The sequence below is a fragment of the Nicotiana attenuata genome, unplaced genomic scaffold (assembly GCF_001879085.1).
Source record: "Nicotiana attenuata strain UT unplaced genomic scaffold, NIATTr2, whole genome shotgun sequence".
NCBI lineage: Eukaryota > Viridiplantae > Streptophyta > Magnoliopsida > Solanales > Solanaceae > Nicotiana > Nicotiana attenuata.
The window spans coordinates 28892-50168 of NW_017674576.1; the positions used below are offsets into that span (position 1 = coordinate 28892).

The 21277-nt window shown below is 37.6% G+C and overlaps 1 protein-coding gene across 1 annotated transcript; it reads left to right on the top strand.

The window, feature by feature from the left end:
* The first annotated feature begins 5124 nt into the window (after positions 1–5124).
* Positions 5125–20941, top strand: LOC109218939. The gene is made up of 4 exons (XM_019383334.1): positions 5125–5591; positions 6949–7064; positions 19091–19334; positions 19437–20941. The coding sequence occupies exons 1-4, from the start codon at positions 5295–5297 to the stop codon at positions 20703–20705; spliced, it is 1926 nt and encodes a 641-aa protein (XP_019238879.1). The 5' UTR covers positions 5125–5294; the 3' UTR covers positions 20706–20941.
* The last annotated feature ends 336 nt before the right edge of the window (positions 20942–21277 follow it).

Consider the following 21277-nt stretch of genomic DNA (forward strand, 5'->3'; position numbering starts at 1 on the left):
AACTTACGACAAAACTTTAACGTAAAAAAAATACGGGATGTAACATCTCATTTCCGAGCTTTCACCAATTTATTTATGGCGTACTTTCACGTACGAAAATATGGGGTGTAAAAAGTGTAGCCTTATCAAAGCAAAACTTCAGATATTTTTGCCTGAAGTTTGGCCTGACTTGCAAAGACAATCACGCAAACTTCAGTTCATAGTGCAAGGGCAAACTTCAGTTCAATTGTGTATGTCTGAAGTTTGAACTTCAGAATTTTTTGCCTGAAGTGTGTAGCCTTATCAAAGCAAAACTTCAGATATTTTTGCCTGAAGTTTGGCCTGACTTGCAAAGGTAATCAGGCAAACTTCAGTTCATAGCAAGGGCAAACTTCAGTTCAATGACTACTGAGAGACATGCTTTGCGGCATTCGTGATGTATTATACAAATTGTGCTATGTAAGCACAAATACTGTATTAGCTGTGTAGCTTCACTTGTCACTTGTTACTTTGTACAAGTTCTCGAGTAATCACCGTGGACTTCACTATAAATATATGGTTACTGACATCAGTTGTCCTCAAAAGAGCCAATACACATTAGCATTTACAGATATTGTTTGTGCTTAACGACTTTAAGGGATCGAGGTGGGACTCTTTGAACATTTTGATGTGAATATACGTAGAAGGGGCAGGCCTATCTGGCCATGAAATAACCATTCAATATGTCAGGAGGAAGAAGAAGAGGAAAAGAAGAAAGTCCTGCCTCTTCTTCGTGCATTCAATATGGCAGGCCTATTTAGCCATGAAAGAAGAAGAAGCGGAAAAGAAGAGGAGGAAGAGAGGAGCGCATAGGTGAGGAGGAAGAAGATGAGGCGTTTGAAGTTGTCAAAATTAGGGTATAGGTTAAAGAATTTTAAAAAATGGGCATTGTCACACCTCCTTTTCCCCAAGGGGATAGGGAATTTTTTCAATTAAAGTGACATTGTTCGAAATGAGATTATTTTTTTAATTTAAAGTCGCCACTTGGGATAATTATATAGTGTCCCAAGTCACCAGTTTATTTTAAATCCCAAATCGAGGAAATTGACTCTATTTATGGTCAGCGAACACAGAAGACTGGTAAGGTATTCTGTTTATCCGGGAGAAGGTGTGAGGCACTCCCGGATTCCGTAGTTTTAGCACGGTCGCTTTTAATCATACCTGGCTTATTTAAATATTTAATTACGTATTTTAAACCTACAGGCATTTTACCCTTTACTACTTTTAAGTGCTTGATTATTCGTAATTATGGAATTACCTTAAAACGAGTCACGCGTACGTGTACTCATTTCGTTCGGCGCGTCAAGAATCATGTCACGCGTACGTGTACACAATTAATCACGTTTTATTAATTATTAAGATTATTTGGCCAAAGTCGCGCGAACGCGTACCTTGAATTATTTTGGAAATCATAATTATGTCACGCGAACGTACACATAACTACGATAATTTATTTATTAATACACGCCTAAAGCATACTAGCGATTATTAAGAATTATTCTTCTTAAACTAATATTGAGATTATTTCAATTTGTTGTTTCCCCTTTTCTAGATCAAAATAAAAACTAAATAAAAAAAAAATCTGTTACTACATAGGACTTCAGATTTATAAAGCTAAACAAATATACTAAATAAAAAAAACTCTTAAACAGATTTATAATGTTAACACACTTGCCACACATAATAACAAATAACAAGAATAACATCTAAATAAAACTCTCGTGAACAAAATTTCAGCAAACTTCATGGAAATAAGAAGCAAAAATGTTAAAAGAGGAAAAGAAAGACCTTGTATTGGCTGAGAACTTCAATTCAACATACATCAAGCCAAGTGATAATCCAAAGGCAATGAAAAGGAAGACATGACATGGATCGAAAATTCTCGTCGAGAACTCTCAACGAATGCATATTGGAAACCTCGCCAAAGACGGAACCTTGAAACCTCGCCGTAAAACTCGAACGACGACCTAAACCCAATTACAAGCTGCATTGAGGAAGAAACGCGATCGTTTTAGTGGTGTTTTCGATGCATTTCCAGCTAGTTTTTAGGTGTCTCGCGTTTCGGATCGTGAGCTTGAGGAGGCCGTTTTGTTAGATTTTTGGTCGAGGGTGGTGGTGCCTGGCGGCGTCCAGTGAGGTGAGGGGTGGGGAAAGTTGTTGGGTCTTTAGAGATTAAGGATTGAGGGATTTTTTTGGCTGAATTTTGTTAAATGGAGATATATTTTTTGACCGCTGCCTTCCTTCGTGAGTGTGTGTGTTCAAGAAAGAAGCTGCTGCTTCTGTTTTTTAGAAGAAAGGAGATGCCCCTTTTCTTTTTACTATTTTTTTCAGATCTTTTTTCCCTTTTTCGTCTGTCGTGTATGTGTGTCTTTGTAGTGAATGGGAGTGTCTAGGTGAATTTGGATAAGAGGGAATAAATATGTTTATGTAGAAGGCTAGGTGTCACAAAGCAATTGGTACTAAAGAAAAAGAATCTTTGAATAAGCTTAAATGAGGAAAAGAGCACGTGACATGAAGCAAAAATTAAGGGAAAGGGGCACCACTTAAATTTCTTTCATACTTTGACTTTCTATTTTTGTTATTCTCGTTTCTTCTTCTTTTTTTGCTTTTGTTTGTTTGTTTTTGTTTTCTTTTACAATTTTTTTTTCTAAAGATAAACCAAAATATTTATTATCTAAATAATAGGATATAACTAAAAGTAAAATAGCAAATTAAAGAAATATAAAGACTACTCAACACTTATTAAAGACCTACAATTTTAAAACTAAACTAAGTAAATATAAACATATTTTTTTGAAATTTTTCTTGTTTTTGCACATTAGAACAAAACTTAAAACTGTTTAAATACCACAAAGTGGTGAAAGTTTCAAATATAGTCAAAAATTAGGTGCGACCAAATAGGGCGCCCCGTGCAATTTTTACTTTATAACCACACAAATGTTATGGCGCCACAAAGCTTTTAAGACCAAAAGTATTACTTTGTTCTCTGAAATTCCGTACCGAGTCAAATTAGCTCGTCTAAATTGAAACGGAGGGAATAATTAAAAGGAAAAATACCAGCTATGTCTATTTATAAGTAGCTTATTACAAAAATTGACAAATTCATAAAATATTACTAATATTAGCCAAATAGCTATTTGTAACAAAAAATGTCAATTTTTTGCTTTCTTTTGGTGGATATTATTAGAATAGATTGGGTACATCTTAAGGAGTTTGAATCTCAGTTTTGGGATTATTTGGTGGAGTTTTGAGGTGATTTGAATTGAAAATTCGAAGTAGAAGATGAACATGAAAAAAATGATAGGTGTATCACATTGTGTATCGCATATGTATCATATTTGTATCACATGTATACCTGCGTGTGAGATACATGCGTGATACATGTGTCGCTGAAGAATTTTTTGAACTCGATTTTAACTACGAATTTTGATACCAAATCAGTCCAAATCACCTCGAATCTTCCTCAAATTTTATATATTGACTCATCTATATGTTTTCTATGAATCTCAACCATACCCATTGAAAAAAGTTCTTTTTTGCTTAAATTTTTGGAATCTTCTATATCTATTTTCTTGTATTTCATCACCTTATTTGTTACCTCATCCATGAAATTTTTCTTCCGTCTTACATATAATGTTGCTAATCATGCTTAAAAATATGAAAAGAGATCTTTGTGTGTGATTCTTGGAGAGAAAGAAACTTGTTTCTTTGAGTTTTCAATTTTTATATAAGCTTGACGAGTTTTGGTAAGTTTATGATTAATGGATAGAGATTGGTAAGTTAGTATTTTTTTGGGATATTTGTTAGATTCCCAATTAATACATGACGTACTACTTAATTAAGCCAGCTTTTGTCTAATCGCAAATCTGACATGACGCTTTCATTATCACCCCCTTAGGCCATCTCCAACCTTGCCCCTATTTTTTGTCCCCAAAATGGGGATTTCTCCATTTTGGGGACAACTTACTCTAACCATTCCCCCATTTTTTTCCCCAAACTTTTTTATATTCTTCTCTCTCTTCTATATTATATTATTATCTTTCATTTCAATTTTATTTTTTAATTTCCATTAAACAAATTCCATCTTTTATTTTTATTAATTTGTAATTTTCATAATTAAAACAATTTCATAAAATTTTAAATAATATAATTTGTAAGCAATTATTATAGATTAACTAATAATTCAAATAAAAGTGAAATCATTGTGATACAAGATTAATTAAATACATATTACATAACGATAAAATTCATTCGAAATACTAGATAAATATTCAACTTCCTCTAGTATATAAATGATCTATTAATGCATTACGAAGTGCAAAATGAGCATCTTTGTCCTTAATTCTTCTATGTCGAGTTAAATACTATAATGATTTTGGTGTATCTGGAAACGACATAGGTCCCTACTAAGTTATTATGCTATTTACCGTGGTTTCAATTTTTATGTATTTTAATTTAATATATTTTCAATTGTCATGCATTTCCAATTTTAATGTATTTTCATTTAATGTATTTTCAATTTTCACTTTTCAATTTTAGCAACATATAATATTTTATATTCGCACCTTTCAATTTTAACAACATCTAATATTTTATATTTGCACCATTCATTTTTTGAGATAATAATATATTTTTTGTACAATTAACTTATAATAAAATTAACTTATAATTTTACATAAAAATAATAAATGCACGAAAATTAATTTATCAAAATTATACACCAAAGTTAAGATATAATATTAATATTATAAAGACATTAGATAAATATAATTAGGTATATATAAAGAGATAAATTAAAAGATTAAACAATAAAATAATAATAAAAAATTGATGAATAGTAATGGGGGAGATGAATAGTGTACCCCATATTTGAGGGAACACTATTCATTCCCCATTTTGGGAAAAAAAATGAGAAAAAATTGGAGCAAAATTCCCTCAAAAATTTTCCCCATTACGGGGATGGGGGCAAGGTTGGAGATGACCTTAGGCCCCGCACTGTCCCACAATAAGCAATATGGGCCCAATAAGAGTCAGCTTGGCCCTACGCAAAACCATAATTGCCGGATTCCAGTTCAGCCCTAAATCACATTTCATTACCACATCTGAAATCCGTTAGGCCTTCCATCGATCCTATTTAAAGGAACTCAACGCCTCTTGTTTCCTATTTGCAGCTGTTCGACGTGTGGATTGCGTTATTTTCTCTCAATCTCCTTCAAATTTTTTGGATTACGAGCTTATTTTCGAACAAATTTAACCTTAATTAATTGAAATTTAAAATGGATCATCATTCAGAGAAACAACAATCTGTGAACAATCTGGAGATTGATGAGGCAGAAAATTCAAATCGCGTGGAGGAATTCGACTCGTCGTCATCGGAGGATAATATTTCGTACGATGCCGTTTCGTCCGGCGGCGCGTGCACATCAGTAGAAACCGACGTTGTTCAGTGGCTTTTGGCTCTGGATTTACAGGTGATGGGAGCTTGCCGAGTCGATGAAAGGCTAAAGCCTTTGTTGAAGCTAGATGTTTCCACCGGTGCTGCTGAAGATCGATTACTGGCTTATCTTAGTCAAGTACGTCTCAAATTCTCCCAAATTAATACTCTCTCTATCCCAAATTATTCATGTTTCGTTTTCCAAGAGTCAATTTGACTAATCTTTGAAGCTAAATTGGATTGTAGATGATTAAGAGAATTAACTGAATAGCCATTCGTCCAAAAAAATTAGCTGTATTATATATGTATATTAGCTAACGGCCGTAAATTTTTTGGCGGAGTGGCCAAATATGCAGCTTCCCCTAAGATTAACTCAATATCTTAAACCAAAATTTGGATATTTAAAAACTACTACTATACAAAAAGTACTACTACTAAGTAGCAATTTTTTTCATGTTAAATGTTGAGAAGAAATTTTAAAAAAAATTCAGTGAGTTTGAGTTTTGAGAAATGAAACATAACAACTAATTTGGGACTGAGGGGGTACTCTCTTTTCCCGTATTATCCGGCCTTTGTTTGACTGGGCAGGGACTTAAAAAAAGACACTTCTGAAATTTGTAGTTTAAAACAAGTTATAATCATTGGTGTGGTTATACAATCATCTCTTTTTTTGGTAATTCACAATATTATTAATAACCAAAGAATCAAATTACATCGTATAGTGGCCAGCTCGGCCCATACACAACTCTACCCTGTACTCCTATCCTTAACAGACTGATTTACCCAGTTTCTACACACTTATCGCTTATATCCTATAAAAATCTTTGCTGCAGGACTTCTCTAAGCTTGCCTACAGCCCGTACATTACATGTGTATGCTATCTCTCTAATGATGCTCTTAGTATCTCTATGTACCTTTTCAAAAACTCTATGGTTTCTTTCATTCCATATACTATACAAAGTTTCAGCTAGAACCATTCGCAAGAGCTGCCCTTTAACAGATTTCTTCTTTGCTTTCTCCACAAACCAGGTTATTAGCTGATCCCACGTTTTTTTTTGCACCTGGATATGTAGCCAGTTGAAAATTCCTTCCCATAATCCAGTGGTGGTAGTACATTCCCAGAATAGATGAGCATGAGTCTCTAGATGATTTCCACAAAAAACACATATTGAATCCACGTTGATGTTCCATTTGCTTATACAATTATCTCGTCAAGGTAAAAGAACAATAAATGGGAATCTTAAAGTTAAATTATTTCTAAATAAAAGAAAAGTGTCATTTTTTTTGGATAGACTAAATAGGAAAGTGTGCCACCTAAATTGGTACAGAGAGCGTATGTATTTCTTCAGCTTTTTTCTTACTTAAGAAGTTCAATTAAATCTGTGTGGAGCTCATTTTAGGTCATTGTGTTAATTTTGATTGTGACATTGTTTGATGCGAATGCGATATTATATTTGCAATAAAAAGAGTATGTGATCGTAATTGTTCTTTGACAGAATTTTGAACCATCAGAAGTTGGAATGCTTGCGAGGTGCTTGTGCATTCCACTCGTTTCAATACGTGTTGGGAAGATCAAGAAGCAGGGGACACTCTTGCGCCCGACCACTACAAGGTAGTGACTGAAAAATTTGCTCTTATGCATGTATGGTTTCGATGTTGGGGTTTATTTAGGTCCAACGTTTTTTATTTTTTATCTTTTATGTTTACTTGTAGTTCTTGTGACATTCTAATGACTGACTGCTTTTGTTAAATCAGCTCCTTCGTAATTTGACTGGTAGACATAGATTGTGCTCTTTTTATCCTCTCTTCCTTCTCCATTGTAGGAAAGTTGATGCATTTCGTTGCAGCTAGTTATTTTTGCTATTATTATATTCATAATCTTGTCTCGGGCAAGCTAAGATTGATGTATTATTGATCACGTCCAACTATGCCTTATAAAAAGGACAATGCGGACGTTGCAAATATAACCTGAGTATTATGCCCAGAGTCGAATCCACAGAGAATTAACCTATCAATCACTATCTTTAGACCCACTAAACTCTTCAGAACCAGTTTCCCAGATGTTTGAATTACAGTTGAAGGTCGCTTTACTAACTAAAATTGCAAGTAAATTAAACAGCTGTAAACTAAAATGCTAAGGTTGTAACCAATGATGAGAAGAAGCTAAGGCAATGATTTTCCCTATTGAAGGAATCCCTTCTGTTTATGCTCATACAAATTTACCAACACATCTCTATCAATCATGAACGCTCATCTTACCGTAAATCTCTCCCGAGTAATCACAGTACAAGTTTCCCCACACTTGTTCAATAACCGTGAGAGAACATATCCTTCTATGTGTCATTGTAACACTTTCTTTCTCGTAAGGACCCTTACTAGGCTCTCTGTCAAGAGCAAGCGCGCCTTTGGGGGTTATCATAGTACAACGCATGTTTCTCCTATTTTCTGTCTTTCATTAGCATCTGGGTATTTCTCAAGTCAAAATCCATGGAGAACTCATTGTGAACATCTGCAAACCTTCCATGGTTATTTTATACTATNTCAAAACCCTAGACAAAAGATTTAGCTACTCATGACTATGGGTAAATAAACTAGAACAATATTCCTAATCATACTTGCAAGAAAAATTAAAGAAGAAGAAGATATGATGTTTTTGGTGATCTCTCACAATTGTTTTCCTTGCTAAAATATTCTCCAATACAATCCCTGCCTCCTTTGGGCGAAGTCTAGTATTTAAAATAGGGTTTTGGGCTAAAAATCCCGTGTTTTGCGCTTAAGTCCCTGAACTTTTCTGCCTCTGCCGCGGTTCTGCCGCAGTCGCGGTCAAACCGCGGCCACACACCTTCTCTGAATCTCAACTTATCCGCGACAGTCTTCTACCGCGGTTCTGCCGCGGTCGCGGTGGAACCGCGGCAGTCCTTCTTCAGGCCTGGCTTAAGCTGCTTCGCTTGGTTCACTTGGCAAAATTTTACGATTGGCCTCTTTTTCTCCATATTTGATCCCAAAAGTACTCCATAGCCTTCTCTTGTCATATATCATCTGCAAAGCATGAAAAGCACTAATCAGAGCATTTTGTTATCACTTTTATCATCAAAACTATGCAAGAAGGTGGTTCTTTAGGGCCTAATTATAGTTAAATTCACCTATTATAAACACCCCACACTTAAACCTTTGCTCGTCCTCGAGCAAGTTAAACCACACTTCTAGGCCTAACCGTTGGATGCATTGCCCCAAGTTTATGCTATACCCGCCATTATGAACGAATAACTTAAGCAGTGCAACAGTCACACTCAGATGCAGACTCTAACGACATGACACACTCGTGCTTACTCTATTTACTCTAACAGAGGTGAAAACTCACTTTTTCTTCCTGAATCACATGCCCTCACATCACAAATCTGAGAGAAGTTCCACACACAATAAATTAAGCAACAAGGAACCATAGATAGACAGAAGTCACTCACTCTCAGCAAAGAACATTCACATGCCACACAGATACACCATAGGCTTGCCCCTAGTGTAATACTCTATTAATCGAGTTGTTCAGTCAAAGATCAAAAGGTCTTTATTTGGTTGTAATGTAGTCTAAGGGACTGGTAGGATATATTTGGATATAGTGACTAACCTCCCTAAGCACTTTTAATACAAACTTCCTTTTGTTTCAATTTCCATGTTCAGCCCAATCGTTCTTCCACAATTTGTTTCATAGTTGCCCCCCACTTTTCTTTAGGTGCACTGACCTTTTTCTCTTTTCTTTTCTTTTCTCCTTTTTTTTAACAGCCATTGCACCATTCAAGTATTTCTTTCCTGATTCCCCTTTTTCCACTCCCCTACTACCCTACACTTTGACTTTTGTATGTTCTTTAATAATTCAAGTGCTTCTAGGAGGTACAGGTTCAAACAATCAATTTATTCAAACACAGGGATATAGGTCATTATAGGGTTATCAAAGAATAGGCTTCAGGCTCAAAAGGGGTTAACTATGGCAATATATACAGGTGGATTCACAATTATACAGGCTATACAAAGAAATGCCTCAATCATCTCTAAAACCAAACAACTTCTATTTCGCTTTGCAAACACACAGGGCAAGTTCTAGGTATCGCATGCAGGCACAGAATGCAAGCAATAGCTCACACACACTTGGCATGTAACTCATTCCGAATCAGTTTATCAACACACTCATACGAGCGTTCAAGCAAGACAAGATGTGCAAAATTAATGCATCAAAGTATGAGTCTACAAACGAGCCTAGACGTCGCACCCTCAGTTCGTTTTTGTTATTCTCAGGTGTGTACATCTAGGGTTGCATTCTAGCCTTCACCCATCTTGGTCCTAAAACTACAAAAGAAAAATCTACCTAACCCGGTTCAAGAAAAAGCCCTTGGAAAAGAACCGTGGTCAAAAGAAAAACCAAGGGAGAATTACTACACTACCTAAAAAAATAAATAAAATAAAGAAAAAATCTATCCTGGACTGACTTCCCTCAAGAGTACTGTCCAAGTGGTCCGTCCTCAGGAAGAGTCCTCTACAATTGTTTTTTTTTATCTAACTTTGACCCTCAAGAGACCCGTCGACAAGTGTCCGTCGTTGGGCCAAGTCGGTTACTTCTCATGTGAGTACAGTCAATTATACACAACAACATCAATCTAATATTACAACATACTCAATGTCTATATACACTACAATACACTACCAGAGCAAGTCTCCCACCCCACACTTCAAATTATGGCATGTCCCCATGTCATATCAAAAATAAAGAACAGAAGGGTAAGAAGACTTCCCTGAGCATCAATCGGAGTCTGAGACGGTGCTGGGGTCGACATGACAAGCTCTCCCCAAAGCACGGAACCACGCCATAAACCGGCTCTCAGACCTGGCATGCCGCTGAGACATGGCATCCATACGCGTGTGTAGGCCATCCACCGAGGTGCGAAGATCTACGATCTCTTCCTCCAAGGAACGCAACATAGGTCGGGTGGACTGGGGATCTAGAGAAGCCTGCCCCCGTATGGTGTTGCCGAGAGGGTTCCCGGCTCAGGTNTAGCTGGATGTGTAGAAGTGTGTTGTAGTGCTTCATTATGAAGTTGAGTTGCTAAACATAATTGTATTTTGAATTCTGGAGCTATACATCACGTGACTACATACAGAGATCTTCTTTAAAAAATGTAGTTTCTCGTAATCGCTTTATATTACCACCATTCCTAGTGGTTACAATGTAAAGGTTACTTCCATAAGGCTCTCTCACTTTCTTTTCATTTGTCTTGCATCATGTGTCGTTTACCCGTAATCATCAATGTAATATTATCTCAACGTCTCGACTAGTTATCCAACCATATGATCTGATTTAATTAACCACACTTTTATGTACTCTACAAGCGCCCTGAGAGTGGGAAAATTTCCCCTTTTCTACAGACTTCTAATGTCTTCGACTCTGTTTAAGCTTGTCGATTCCAAGCGGTACTCTTAGTTGTGCTGCCTTACTATCTATTTTCATCTGGTAACTCTCCTCGTGAATCTAATTTTATGCCTTATGGCATCAAGGGTCGGGGTATGTTCCTTTTGTTAGGATAAAAAGATATTGCTCGCACTCCTTATGAGATGTTCTCCTAAACAATCATCTACCTGCTCTACTTGTCCATGTGACTAGATAACCTAGGTCACTTTTCCCCGATAAATGCATTAAGACGTCTCATTCTTTCAAACTTATCCATGTGGGCACTTTGAGGCCTTGTTTTATACCAACTCGTAATGGTTTTAAGTACTTTCTCGCCATTGTTAATGATTTTCTAGGGTTACGTAGGCTTGTCTCATGCGTTCCAAAAGTAATGATTTCCCCTAAGTTCAAGCTTATATTGCCGTGATTTCAAACCAAAGTGCGTCCCCTTTTCAAAAAGTCTTAAATGGGTCGGATTGGATGGGTTACGTGGCCTTCCGCTCACTCGACTTATAGAATAATTGACCGTATCATTGTCATGTGAGGAGAGTTTTTCTACCCTTGGTATTCCACCTCCTTGGGTGGATAGAGTGTCATTTGTCTTTCTCCCCGGAGCATTATGTTAACCATTAGAATGCCTCTAAGCAATACATGATTTCGTCCCAACATTTAGATGTCCTAGCTATGTGGTTTTACTCGTGAAAGGTTGAGATTAGATGCCTTCAGATTTTTGCACGTATCATGAGCATATTGATTTGGAAGACAAGTTGTCGTATCTTTAGTTCTCTCATATAGGGTCAATTGTCAGGGAGGGTTAAGATGTTTGAATTATGATAATCTCATAAGTGTTTAACTTCATTTTTCATCCTCATGGGCTTATGGCATAGATTCCTTGTGTCAGCTAACGTCAGGAGTGTAATTCAACTTCATGAATTTTGAATCCCATATCGTATTCAAGGTTCCAGAGTATTCTCATTTTTGATAAATTGATTTTCCCTACACTCTAGGAGACGACTGGGTTATGTACTTGAATATTCCTTCTTAATGATTCCTATTGCCAATGTACTACTTACCCCTATGCCTCATGTGTCTAATAATTGATGTCGTCACAGTGATTAACCATGTCAGCATTGTTAGTTGTAATTTTCATGTCCCTTATCATATAACCTCAGAAAGTACTCTGCTCAGCGCATTAATGAATTCCTGGATAACTCCAACCCAATCTTGAACTCTGTGTTCCTCATTGCATTAAATTTATTAGGTATTGAAGGTCCAAACATGTCAAATGGGGATCATCCCTGTGTGATCATATATATTCGATAGGTAGTTTTATGGCCAGTTTATGATAGTACATCTTAGAGTAATCGTCGAAGGTCATCAAAGGTTTAGCATGGGTGTTCGAGTTGAGATTTAAGATTCAGGAGGGTGAACCGATTTTTCTCAAAATTTTACTTGTGGTGACACGAGGCACATTGCTAGGTATTGCCCTCGAGCACCGAGTAGCTCTCAGCATCAAGGTTCCCGTGCCATGATTCAGGCACCGAGTGTTCCACAGCCCGCCCAGCCAGCTAGAGGTGGGGGTAGAGGTGCTAGAGGTGGAGGTAGAGGTCCTAGAGGTGGAGCTCAGGCCGCTAGAGGTGGAGGCCAGCCAGCAGCAGGCCGTCCCAGAGATGCAGTTCAGGATGGTGGGGCCCAGCCCCGATGTTATGCTCTTCCAGCCAGGCCCGAGGCTGAGGCTTCAGATGCAGTTATTACAGGTACCGTTCTGGTTTGTGATAGAGATGCTTCAGTGTTATTTGATCCAGGGTCTATGTACTCGTATGTGTCATCTTATTTTGCACCGTACCTGGTCATGCCTAGTGATTCTCTGAGTGTTCTTGTTTATGTGTCCAAAACTATACAAGAAGGTGGTTATTTAAGGCGTGATTATAGTTAAATTCACCTATTATCAACACCCCGCACTTAAACCTTTGCTCGTCCTCGAGCAAGTTAAACCACACTTCTAGGCCTAACCGTTTGATACATTACCCCAATTTATGCTATACCCGCCATTATGAACGAATAACCTAAGCAGTGCAACAGCCACACTCAGATGCAGACTCTAACGCCATGACACACTCGTGCTTACTCTAGTTACTCTAACAGAGGTGAAAACTCACTTTTTCTTCCTGAGTCACATGCCCTCACATCACAAATCTGAGAGAAGTTCCACACACAATAAATTAAGCAACAAGGAACCATAGATAGACAGAAGTCACTCACTCTCAGCAAAGAACATTCACATGCCACACAGATACACCATAGGCTTGCCCCGCGTGTAATACTCTACTAATCGAGCTGTTCAGTCAAAGATCAAAAGGTCTTTATTTGGTTGTAATGTCGGCTAAGGGACGGGTAGGATATATTTGGATATAGTGACTAACCTCCCTAAGCACTTTTAATACAAACTTTCTTTTGTTTCAATTTCCATATTCCGCCCAATCGTTCTTCCACATTTTGTTTCATATTTGCCCCCCACTTTTCGTTAGGTGCACTGGCCTTTTTCTCTTCTCTTTTCTTTTCTTTTTTTTTTTTTAACAGCCATTGCACCATTCAAGTATTTCTTTCCTGATTCCCCTTTTTCCACTCCCCTACTACCCTACACTTTGACTTTTGTATGTTCTTTAATAATTCAAGTGCTTCTAGGAGGTACAGGTTCAAACAATCAATTTATTCAAACACAGGGATATAGGTCATTATACAGGCTATACAAAGAAATGCCTCAATCATCTCTAAAACCAAACAGCTTCTATTTCACTTTGCAAACACACAGGGCAAGTTCTAGGTATCGCATGCAGGCACAGAATGCAAGTAATAGCTCACACACACTTGGCATGTAACTCATTCCGAATCAGTTTATCAACACACTCATACGAGCGTTCAAGCAAGACAAGATGTGCAAAATTAAGGCATCAAAGTATGAGTCTACAAACGAGCCTAGACGTCGCACCCTCAGTTCGTTTTTGTTATTCTCAGGTGTGTACATCTAGGGTTGCATTCTAGCCTTCACCCATCTTGGTCCTAAAACTACAAAAGAAAAATCTACCTAACCCGGTTCAAGAAAAAGCCCTTGGAAAAGAACCGTGGTCAAAAGAAAAACCAAGGGAGAATTACTACACTACCTAAAAAATAAAATAAAATAAAGAAAAATCTACCTGGACTGCTTCCCTCAAGAGTACTGTCCAAGTGGTCCGTCCTCAGGAAGAGTCCTCTGCAATTTTTTTTTTCTTTTTTATTTTTATTTTTCTTTTTATTTTTTATTTTTTTTATCTGACTTTGACCCTCAAGAGACCCGTCGACAAGTGTCCGTCGTTGGGCCAAGTCAGTTACTTCTCATGTGAGTACAGTCAATCATACACACAATATCAATCTAATATTACAACATACTCAATGTCTATATACACTACAATACACTACCAAAGCAAGTCTCCCACCCCACACTTAAAATTATGGCATGTCCCCATGTCATATCAAAAATAAGAGGGTAAAAGAAACTCCCTGGTAGGCCAAAGGCCGAAGCACTAGCAGCTCATGGGGTACTCAGGCTTCTCCCAAGCTTGGTCCTTCGTGCGGGTACCTCACACTTAGTTCCAACCATTTGGTTTGCTGTTGCATCCTTCTAATACCTTTGCTTTCCATGCTCCTAGAAGAAGAAAAAAATTGACACACTTTTCTCGCCACTTGGATGATATGAACTGGGCACCTAGCTTGGAATCAAGCTTGTGACCTCGAGCGATCGGGGGTGGTACGTTAATGATCGAGCCAAGCTTTAAGTACTTCATTTTGCACTTCTTGGCTTTCATGTGAGGAATGTCATTTTGCCTCCTTGTTCCCTCAAATTGTAAGATGAATGGTTGTTGCCTTTCCTCCTTGCAATCCCTCATTGAGTCGTGTAGATTAATTCCCATATCACCACACAAGTCCAATGTTGAAAAATGCTTGGAATGCGACTTCAAACCTTCATTTTGCAATTTTTCTCGGATTTTGACATCCTCTTTTTCCCCCGGGCTAGAGTCAATCTCAACCAAATTTTCATTTACACCGGTTGACTCTAATCCTATTTTTTTCTCGGCATCATTAACACTCATGGAGTCGGTTGGCGGATGTTCAATTCTTGAATCCTCAAAGTAACGCTCACTTTCTTCCTCGGAATTGGATTCTTCTTGGTTTTGATCAAGTGCCAAGGAAAGATTTTCGGCTTCCACATCTAAGGAAAGTTCTTGGCTCTCATTAACTTCCGAGGCCTTTTGGACCTCTAAAGCTTCAAGCATTTCTCCTATTTGTGAGTGACACCTTTCAAGTGCCAAGTCATTGTGGAGACTATTTTCCAAAAGCTCCTCCAAGGCACTTTGTTCTTTGATTCCTCCTTCAAGTAAACATTCCAACATGAGCTTGAACTCTCCATTTCGGCCATGCTCAACTTCTTCAACTCCCATGGCCCTATAATTTTCATCACAAAAAGTAGAATCATCATAGTGGGGGCTTGGGGAAGGGAAGGACAAATAAGCACAATCGTCCCAATGACCATTTTGAAAACCACACTTATCACAAATACTCCACTCATGGGTTTGAGATTGTGCGCACAATCCACCCCTGGGAGAATTTAAATAATTTTGCCACGAGTGTGGTCCTCCACAATAAGGACAAGGGTCATCAAAGTATGAACAACTACCATCCGACCAATTTTCATTATATGAAGCCATTTTTCAAAACTAAGAAAATAAACACGAATAACAATAGAAATAGACCAAGGTAAGAAAAATTAATTACACAAATATTCACAAGTTGGGTATAGAGAAAACTGACTACACTAAGAATTTTTGTATTTCTATCAATGGTAATTGATAATTTCGTTAACTCCCCGGCAACGGCGCCAAAATTTGATCACGCCCAACTATGCCTTATAAAAAGGACTCTGCGGACGTTGCAAATATAACCCGAGTATTACGCCCAGGGTCGAATCCACAGAGAGTTAACCTATCAACCACTATCTTCAGACCCACTAATTCTTCAGAACCAGCTTCCCAAATATTCAAATCTCAGTTGAGTGTTCTTTAACAACTAGCTTGCAAGTAACTAAATAGCTGTAAACTAAACTAATAAGGTTGTAAACAATTATGAGAAAAAGCTAAGGCAATGATTTCCCCTATTGAAGGAATCCCTTCTGTTTATGCTCATACAAATTTACCAACACATCTCTATCAATCATGAACGCTAATCTTACCGTAAATCTCTCCCGAGTAATCACAGTAATTTACTATTGCACTCTCCCGAGATACACTAGCTTACTTTATTTAGCACAATTCACTCTAGATTACACCCAAGGCTTCGTTATCCCTAATCCCGCCTTTAAACCCGCGATTATAGATTCCTCTTATACTTTGGGAGTGGTGTTGTTCAACAATAACCTAAATATGCACTCTTTTCCAAGTTATGCACACTAAATAGGCACAGCTAATTGAGGATCCTGTCAATTAACTACAACAAGCACAAAGTTGAACAAATAGAGATTGAAACTAGCAATTTGTATTCACATAAACAAGATGTTCATCCCCCAATAAGTTCCATCAAAGCCTTAGACAAAGGATTTAGCTACTCATGGCTATGGGAAAACAAACTAAGATAGAATTCATCATAACTAGCAATAAAAATCAAAGAAAAGAAGAACTATGTTTTTGGGTATTCTCTCACAATAGTTTTTCTTGCCAAGATACTCTAAAATTCAATACATTCCTTTCTTGGGCGAAGTCTCGTATTTAAACTAGGGTTTAGGTCTAAAAATCCCGTGTTTTACACTTTAGTCCCTGAAGTTTTCTGCTTCCGCCGCGGTTCTGCCGCGGTCGCGGTCAAACCGCGACCAAATGCCTTCTCTGAATCTCATTTTATCTGCAGCTCTCTTCCATCGCGGTTCTACCGCGGTCGCGGTGGAACCGCGGTCAACACAGTTCTCTGAATCTTCAGGCCTGTTTTGCGTGGTTTACTTGGGGAATTTCACAGTTGGCCTCTTTTTCTTCATTTTTGACTCCAAAAGTACTCCCTAGCCTTCCCTGGTCATATATCACCTGCAAATCATGAAAAGCACTAATAAGAGCATTTTGTTATCACTTTTATCATCAAAACTATACAAGAAGGTGGTTATTTAACGCGTGATTATAGTTAAATTCACCTATTATCAATTACTCAAAGCTAAGATTGGCATCTTTATCAAGCATCATGGTCTTAGCAATAATCATAATTTAGTGGCATGCTAACAACCCCATTTGGTCAGGATGCCGAAGAAAATAAAAGTTTGTAATTATTTGTACTTTAAGCACTAGCGCAAAATGCTTGCTGAACAAAATTAAGTTCACTTATCTCTTGCTACTGTCATAGTACACAGAGGAATACAGTATAGATGATCTTAGCTATTATCTACTCCTTGTGGATTCACATCTTGTTTTCAGTAACCGAATGAGCAGTTCTATTTCTAATACTTGTCTAAATGCCCCTTCCTATTCTTTATGATATATCTAATATTTTCATTTTAGTTACCACCAGTACAGACTGAAAAGGCGCCTCATTTTAACAGTGAACTAGAAGTGTTAGCTGTAACTAGAAGAAGTAATTCTAAAGTCTAAATGCCATTATGACTCCTTTTGAAGTTTTCCAAGGCAGATAACTTCAACTTTTCATGTCATTGTTATAAATAGTGAAATGAATAGCTGATTTGTGTATATATTCTTATATGCTAGAAATTAGCATGCCCAATATTTGTGCTTATTTTTTAAATAGTTTTCAATTACTTATTTAAACATAGATTAGTTGAAAGTCAAATTAAAAATGAAAGTATTACTTATCTATAAGTTGTTTTGCCTTAATGGAGATGGAAAATAAGTTGTTGTTTTTCGGCATTCTTTATAGTAATAGACCCCTTCTGACTGTTAGAACTGTTTTTCCACTGATCCATTAGTAAGTATTATGTTCTCTATCACCTTTGTCATATTACTGCATATGAGGCTTAGTGCTGCGTTCTAGTATTCTCGTATTGTTCTCTTCTGATTATTTAAACAATGAAGTTGCGACATCTCTCTCTGCTTATTTGATACTATGTAGCGCAATCCAGTTTAACCTGTACATACGCTTGTTGATCATGATTAGAAGTTGCCAAGATGTTGTTTGTTGTTTATTACTGGTAATAAATGTTCATGCTTCCACATGAAATATCTTTTGACTTGTAGGTAAATTGGGCGTATACTATTAAGATCTCTGAATTAAGAAGAAGTCAAGGTAGTTTCATGCTTCTATATGACATGATTTGATTACTTCACTCTGAATTATCTAGATGTGTGTCTTGTTCTCCCTTGATGTTTTCTTTTTAATGATTTGGTTGTGTTTCTGTCTGAACTAGAAGTGTCAATATTGTTCAGTTTGTTGTTTCCTTGTCACATGCTATTATGCTATTATGTCATTTCCTGTCCATACCTCATAGTTGCTTTTACATTTCTACTTTTCTCTTGAATTTGTCATATTCTCTGATAACATTCGGTTAGTAAAGAGATTTTCTACAGTTAGTTTCTATTGGCTTTCTTCATCGAAGCGGAGTAATATACATGAATGGAGGAGGCCCCCCCCCCCCCCCCTCCCCAACCGGCATCCCCCGAAAAGAAACTATCTTCTCTTGGTGTGCCCATGTGATTTTCCTGTTTCCTTATAGTAAATACATATCTCGTTTGTGTATTAATTGCACCTGTATTTCACAAGGTCACATCACCTACGTGTCACATTAGCTGGTTTAATTACTACTTGTCATAAAAAAATGTCAGGCATCCACCTAAAGGATTAAATTATATGTCGGGAATGATGCATAATTTTGCACAAGGATATTGCCCTTGTTTCAGAGGCTAACTTGTCCAGTAAGAATGCTCTTGTGGAAAGAAGGAAAGATATCAAAGTTTGAGATGAGGGATTGTCTCGCTGCCTTAATTTTTGTATCTTTTTTAGTGAGTTTTCTTTTGAGGAGCTCATAATACCATTTCCTTTTTTTGGGTGTTAGCAAGGGCATTAAGTGTAGGATTCTCAAGTGATAAGTGCGTGCTGAATTTGGTTACATTTGATTTGGTATGTAATACGTTGACTTCTAACTGCACCTAAGCATTTCTTTTTCTCTTGTGCTGTTGCAACAGGGGAAACTTAAACCTTGCAATTTTGCCAACATCTGAGTTGAGCATCTCATTCATTGGGGATGATGGTAGAACAGCGAGAGTTGGGACATTTGATAGTGAATCTGATTGCGCTGCCGTAGAAATTAAGGATATCGTGTCAGACCAGTCTGGACGCTCTTTTCTTATAAATATCCCTCACGGTGAGACTTCCTATTTTTGGTGTTCAGAGAAGTCTAAGCTCCTTGGAGATGAGTTGCGGAGAAAGGTAGATATACTTTTATGCTTACTGCAATCAACTTCTGAATATTTGTGGCTTTATATTGAATAAGTAGAGGGCTAATATGATTAACAATTGTGGTTTGCTTAGATGAGGGATTTGCTTAAGAAGAAACCTTCCTTGGTTGAATTAACTGGAATTGATGAATCACGGCTGGACTGTTTTGCCATTCATCTTCGAGCTTATCTCCTAGGTTCAGCTGCCACAAATCCTCAAGCCAGTTCCATTCTGTCAAGAGATCCTTCAGCAGATGGCTCTGTTAATTCTTCTGAACCTGGTCTTAATGCCCAGATATCAGTTGTATCTCAGAAACCTCTGCTATCTCAGCACTTCACTGGCCTAGGGTCAAATACCAGCCTGATGAGTAGCCTTAGACCTGTATCTAGTGCTTTTAAAGATAGATATCTTTCTTTTGTAGATTGCCAGATTGCAGGAACAAGTAGCACAGATACACCTAGTTCTAATTGTGTTGAAGAAGACAAGCTTGGAAGAGAAACTGGTCCTTCAAAAGTTTTGGAGCCACTTGTTGCTTGCCCTCCTTTCCGAGACCCTGCAGCTACTATCCATTCTCTGGATTCAACAGTTTTCTCTCCTTATTACTGTTGGTGCCCTCCTGCTGTATCAACTCTGCAGTATTCAGTTGGAACTCCAAACTTGCCTATCTTGTCTACAGACTCATTGTCAGTGCCACTACTCCCTTCAATAGCACCTGCATGTCCATCTAGTATTTTGACACCAAACCCACCTCTTGTCACTGATCTATCCAGTTTCGATTTCCCAACTCTTTCGCCCGAGCCAGTGTTCAGGTTGCCATTATCTTTGGCAACGTCACAGCAAATATCTTCCTTCGCACCTTTTGTATGCGATCCTATTGTCCATATTCCAGTTATTGACGTTTGTTCTTCTGGACAAGGTTACTTGGTCAGTGCAGGTCCTGCTATCTCGGGCACTATTCCACAATTGCACCCAAATTTATTGAATCCCTTACTTCCAGAAACAGATTCAGTGGCTGAGAAAAGTGCCAGAGAGACGCTTCGATTGCTCATTAATAACTCGAATCAGCCCAGCCCACAGCTGATTGATCTACTGCCGCCTGTGCTTTCTCGTAGTGAAGAGACACAAAATATGCTGGTTAGTGGAAGCAGGGGACTTTACTCTGGAACCATAGATGTTGATACTATAGCAAATGGTTTTGCAATTAAGGGTTTGGTTTCACTCTCCGAAAGGCCTGTCGGATTGGTCGATAAGAAGCAAACTAGTATAGAAAAGTTAGTTTTTCCGATGAAAAAACCAGGTATTTCTGGTGAATCTTCACTTGATGAAGGTTATATTGATTTCGAAGAGGAAAGAAAGAAATGATGAACAGATTTCTCTAGTTTGTTTTCTTGTGCTTCATGTTATGTTGCAAAAAACTGTGAATATTTTCTGTAGCTTTGTATTGTCAAATGTAATTAATCCAAGTCTTTCCATTCAAATTATCCCCTTTCCCCCTTCCCCTTACCAATCCCACTATGTAATGGGAAAAAAGTTAAAGGAGGGAAACAGAAGTATAACCTTTAAATGACTATCTATGTATATTACCATTTTAGGTTCTACACTGATATCCTTTAATGTCTTTCTTTTTCTCAATACAACTCTCCATTATTTTGAGAATCACTATTTTGGTACAACGAGCCTTGGAGCAACGGTAAAGTGGTCTCCATGTGACCTGTAGGTCATGGACTCGAGCTGTGAAAGCAGCGATTAATGCTTGCATTATAGTAAATTGTCTATATCATACTCGGGTTGTGACCCTTTCCCGGATCCCGCACGAATACGGGATTTTTTGTGCACTCTTTTTTGGGTGGCAGCCAGAACAACATTAATACTTTTCTAGTTACTCCATTGTACTTACAAGTTACAGCATTGAAAAATGTCAGCAGTATACGAAA

Bases quoted from the DNA above. Each gene is read 5' to 3' on its own strand.
- LOC109218939 (XM_019383334.1), top strand. From the start codon at position 5,295: ATGGATCATCATTCAGAGAAACAACAATCTGTGAACAATCTGGAGATT. The intron at 5,592-6,948 runs GTACGTCTCAAA...GTTCTTTGACAG, and splicing joins TACTGGCTTATCTTAGTCAA to AATTTTGAACCATCAGAAGT. The intron at 19,335-19,436 runs GTAGATATACTT...TGGTTTGCTTAG, and splicing joins GAGATGAGTTGCGGAGAAAG to ATGAGGGATTTGCTTAAGAA.